Source organism: Triticum aestivum, chromosome 4A (genome assembly GCF_018294505.1).
Source record: "Triticum aestivum cultivar Chinese Spring chromosome 4A, IWGSC CS RefSeq v2.1, whole genome shotgun sequence".
Classification (NCBI taxonomy): domain Eukaryota; kingdom Viridiplantae; phylum Streptophyta; class Magnoliopsida; order Poales; family Poaceae; genus Triticum; species Triticum aestivum.
The window spans coordinates 169,586,466-169,591,207 of NC_057803.1; the positions used below are offsets into that span (position 1 = coordinate 169,586,466).

At 48.3% G+C, this 4,742-nt stretch overlaps 1 protein-coding gene across 1 annotated transcript; it reads left to right on the top strand.

Annotated features, from left to right (window-relative positions):
* The first annotated feature begins 407 nt into the window (after positions 1-407).
* LOC123085739 (probable arabinosyltransferase ARAD1) lies at positions 408-3,063 on the top strand. The gene is made up of 2 exons (XM_044507434.1): positions 408-1,374; positions 2,172-3,063. Exons 1-2 carry the CDS (start codon positions 547-549, stop codon positions 2,769-2,771), a joined length of 1,428 nt encoding a protein of 475 aa, XP_044363369.1. The 5' UTR covers positions 408-546; the 3' UTR covers positions 2,772-3,063.
* Positions 3,064-4,742: the final 1,679 nt, after the last annotated feature.

Consider the following 4,742-nt stretch of genomic DNA (forward strand, 5'->3'; position numbering starts at 1 on the left):
GTACCGACCACTGGCAAGTGTGTCAGCGTAAACTTGAGGCATTTTTTGTAGGTTGACATGTATGTCGGTCGCTGCCGCTCTGGCTAACATGACTAGTTTTTATGTTCGTAGCAAATGGTTCTGGCGGACGCACGAAATGCGACATTATACTTAGATGTGAGGTAGATATATACGGATCCTATTTTCTAAAAAAAACACTTTCCCTTACAAAGTGAGACCTTTGCACATGTCGTGGGGAATCCGAGTGATTTCGAGGTCTTTGAGGAAAGCGGGAAAAGGGTAGCGACCGTAATGGGGTGGAAGTGCGTGCGTCCTTGCGTGGATCTGGAGTGGAAAGAGGCAGTTCCTGGGTTCCTGCCGCACCGCACCGCACCCGTCCAAGCGCAACCGTCTCGTTGGACGTCCCCAGATCCGACCCTCTCGACCCGGCCACCCCCACCCGAGGCAGAGACCGCGGCCGCCACTGGCCCATCCCCACATACCACACACGTATCCCCACCTCCTCAGATCCGAGCGCCATGGCCGCCCACCCCCACCCGCATTGCTATGCCCACCGCTAGCGCCTCCATGGCCGCCGCCGCCTCCTGCCGGAGCCCGCTCGTCTGGTTCTTCTCCCTCGCCGCCGCGCTCTTCTTCGCTTCCTGGTACCTCCTCCTCGACTCCGCCGCCGCCCCGGCCGCGCTCGATGCCCGCCGCCAGGGCCTCCGCCCGGCCTCTCCAGGCAGAAAATGCGATCCGGATAAGGCGCTGCTGCGCGTCTACATGTACGACCTGCCCCTTGAGTTCCACTTCGGCATGCTCGACTGGGAGCCCGGGAGCGGCGGTGGCGGCCTTTGGCCGGATGTCAGGCACGGCGTGCCGGAGTACCCCGGAGGGCTCAACCTGCAGCACAGCATCGAGTACTGGCTCACGCTGGACCTCCTCGCCTCCGAGCAGGGCGCGCCCACGCCGTGCAACGCCGTCCGGGTGCGCGACCCCGCCAGGGCCGACGTCGTCTTCGTGCCCTTCTTCGCCTCCCTCAGCTTCAACCGCCACTCCAAGGTCGTGCCGCCCGCGCGGACCAGCGAGGACCGGGCGCTGCAGCGGAGGCTGATCGAGTTCCTCGCCGCGCGGCCCGAGTGGCGGAGGTCCGGCGGAAGGGACCACGTCGTGCTCGCGCACCACCCCAACGGGATGCTCGACGCGCGCTACAAGCTCTGGCCCTGCGTCTTCGTGCTCTGCGACTTCGGGAGGTACCCACACAGCGTGGCCAACATCGACAAGGACGTCATCGCCCCGTACCGCCATGTCGTCGACAACTTCTTCAATGACTCCACCGGCTACCACGACCGGCCGACCTTACTCTACTTCCAAGGCGCCATTTACAGGAAAGATGTGAGTACCCTTTGATGAAAGCTTACTTGTTTTAGCTTAAGCAGGGAATTAAGATCGTGGTGTGATTAGTCAACTTCCATTTTTAATAATGTAGCTATTGGTTTTAAAACTTGCTTTGCATGTGTCGTTCCCTACATAGATTTCAGAATGTTTGCCATGTACTGGTCTGTAGCACGATTTGCTATTTAACCGATTTAAGTTTTAGTCAGTAGCACGATCCTAAACTAGCACGACCTCATCTGTAGTCTGGAGTCTGGACACCCTCCGTGGTACTTGATTTGGACTTCAATGATTCTGGCTACGGGAAATATCGTAGTTGCAAATAATTGCCATTGGCATTGCCTTGTTCACTATCCAGCTGAGTTTGGTTGGCTCGTCTTGCTCATTAATCCAGCTCACTTTGGTATGCTATCACTTCTTTCATGTGACTGTTACCTACTCCCTCCGTTCGGAATTACTTGTCTTGGATATGGATGTATCTAGAACTAAAATACATCTAGATACATCCATTTCTGCCACAAGTAATTCCGAACGGAGGGAGTACTTATAAGCCCCGTTTATGTTATAGCTCTAGTGAGTCGCTTTAATACTTAAGAGGTTCTATAATCTGATAAGGATGAGAATCCAAAATTGTGATTGTCGCTTTCACACATTTGTGGCAGTAGTGTATAATATGGTTTATTAAGCAAGATATATGAATTATTGACTGTCTGAAAACCAAGGTCCTGAGAATGTATGATCTATGTGAAATATTGATGATTCTCATGGTTGTGATCTTTTGAATCACAACCTTGCAGGGTGGTTTCATCCGACAGGAACTTTACTATCTTCTCAAAGATGAGAAAGATGTGCACTTCTCATTTGGAAGTGTGGCTGGTAATGGGATTGAGGAATCGACACGGGGTATGAGGGCATCCAAATTCTGCCTCAACATTGCAGGGGATACGCCATCCTCCAACCGTCTATTCGATTCCATAGTCAGTCACTGTGTGCCCGTCATTATCAGCGATGAGATTGAACTCCCATTTGAAGATATCCTTGACTACTCCAAGTTCTGCATCATAGTGCGTGGTGCAGATGCTGTCAAGAAGGGCTTTCTGATAAATCTGATCAAAGGGGTAAGCCCAGAAGAGTGGACAAGCATGTGGAACAAACTGAGGGAGGTAGAAGGGCACTTTGAATACCAGTACCCATCTCAGCCTGACGATGCTGTCCAGATGATCTGGAAGACCATAGCTCGAAAGGTGCCCTCAATTCGGCTGAAGGTCAACAGATTACAAAGATTTTCTCGGTCTGAAGCTAACAAAACAAACGATTCTCCAGCAAGATCTTCCTGGCTAGAAAATCAAACTCTCCCAGCTGGTTTTCAGTCCTCTGCGAGAGGAGAGTGCCCATAGTGAAGCTGAGCTTGAACCTCAAAGCCGGGAGCGACAGCTACAGGAGATTAATGGAGTAAAGTACTCCTGATACAGATTACCACCACAATATTACAGATCCGAGGGCCCGATTTTTGTTCTCCTCCAATTTTCATCGAAGATGTGCTCAACCGTGTCGATTAGGGACAATAACTTTTTGTATCAGAATCTGTATATCCTAGGCAGTAGCGTGATTACTGATCATTTCCACTCTAGTCTTATACTACTTCACAGCTGTAACTCCCCATTCTCAGAGCAAGAGTTTTTATGGTTCCTTGCTCGATTCTAGCCATGTGATATCTGCAGATGACCGGCATATGTCGTCCTTCCCTTCCATTATTGGGTCATGACAAGAATTGCTGCTGTTCAGGCAATTGCATAGGTGGTAACTACTCACTCCGTTCCTAGATATTTGTCTTTTTAGAGATCTCAAATGATTACCACATACGGATGTATATAGACATATTTTAGAGTGTAGATTCACTTATTTTGCTCCGTATGTAGTCAGTTGTTGAAATCTTTATAAAAACAAATATTTAGGAACAGAGGGAGTATTACCTATCTCATCCGGGCAATTGACGAGAGGGCACCCCTTTAACCCATGGTCATATGCACCCACTTTTTTTAAAAAAAATGCATTTTAAGCATGTTTTAAAATGTCAAAAAATCAAAAGAAAATATCACGCATACATGTTTGCAAATGTGTGTATGCGTCACAAAGTTTTGTGAAAAGAATGTCTTTTTGTTTTGTCTCCGCAAAAAAAAAACAAATTTAAGTGCTTCTAAATAGTGTTTTAAGACATAATTTTTTGTCTTTTTTGCATTGGCTACAAGAAAAGTTATTTTTCCGTGAAACTTTATGCACGCACATAAAACATGGAGACATACCAGCGCAATTTTTTTAGAGTTTTTTATCATTTAGAAAAGTGTTTTCCAAAGTGGGTTCATATGTACCCGGGTTCATCTATGCACTTCTCGGCAATTGACCCACTGTGTTGCAAGCCATACACCTGACTGCTCTTGCGGCTGCCTCATGGGTGTCTCCTTTTTTGAAACTTCAACATAAAATGGCCCCAATCTAAAAGTATTTCCGAAACTGGCCCTTTTGCATGATGCCCGGGGCTAGGACGCCATGCTAGATAGCATGACGCCTCGGGCAAGGGCGCCATGGTAGCGACGTGTAGGGCGTCATGCTATCTAGCATGGGGCCCCAGCCCCGGGCGTCATGCAAAAAGGGCCAGTTTGTTAAATATTTTTAGATTAGGGTCATTTTATGATGAAGTTTCAGAAAAGGGTCAGTTTCATCGATTGTTACATTTGACCTCTGTACTAATTTCCAGAAGAGTTCGGTTGTCTCAATCTGGTGCGGGCTTCTAGATTTAGATGCAATCCTAACTAGCTTCCCGGCCACTCGGGCCTCCTTCTCTATTAAGTATTTGGGCCTCCCACTCTCGGTTTGACTCCTTCTCTATTAAGTATTTGGGCCTCCCGCTCTCGGTTTGACAACTTTGGAGAGGGGGCTTTTAGTTTCTCGAGGATAAGGCGGCGGCAAGGTTGCTGCCATGGGATAGTCAAAACATTACTGCCACGTGCCGATGTGCACTCATCAAGTCGGTGCGCACCTCGCAAGTCATATACCACATCATTGCTCCCAACCCTCCTCCTAGAACTATGCATAACTCCCAACAAAATTAAGCGGGCTTTCTTTGGTCGGGCATTGATGTCGCTTGAACTACGTCGGTATTTCCCTAAAGAGGAAGCGGTGATGCAGCACAACTACGGTAGGTTTTTCCCTTAGTTATGAAACAACGGTACCTACACACAAATAACAAATACTTGCAACCCGACGCTTATAAGAGGTTGTCAATCCCTTTTTCAGGTAACGGCGCCAGAAATTGTCAAGTTGACGGGTTAAAATTTGTGATAGATTGGATAAATAGATCTCGAATAAAC

What these genes read in the sequence shown, in the direction of transcription:
- LOC123085739 (XM_044507434.1), top strand. Translation starts at nt 547, where the DNA reads ATGCCCACCGCTAGCGCCTCCATGGCCGCCGCCGCCTCCTGCCGGAGC. An exon ending in GCGCCATTTACAGGAAAGAT is followed by an intron (nt 1,375 to 2,171) that starts GTGAGTACCCTT and finishes ACAACCTTGCAG; the next exon opens with GGTGGTTTCATCCGACAGGA.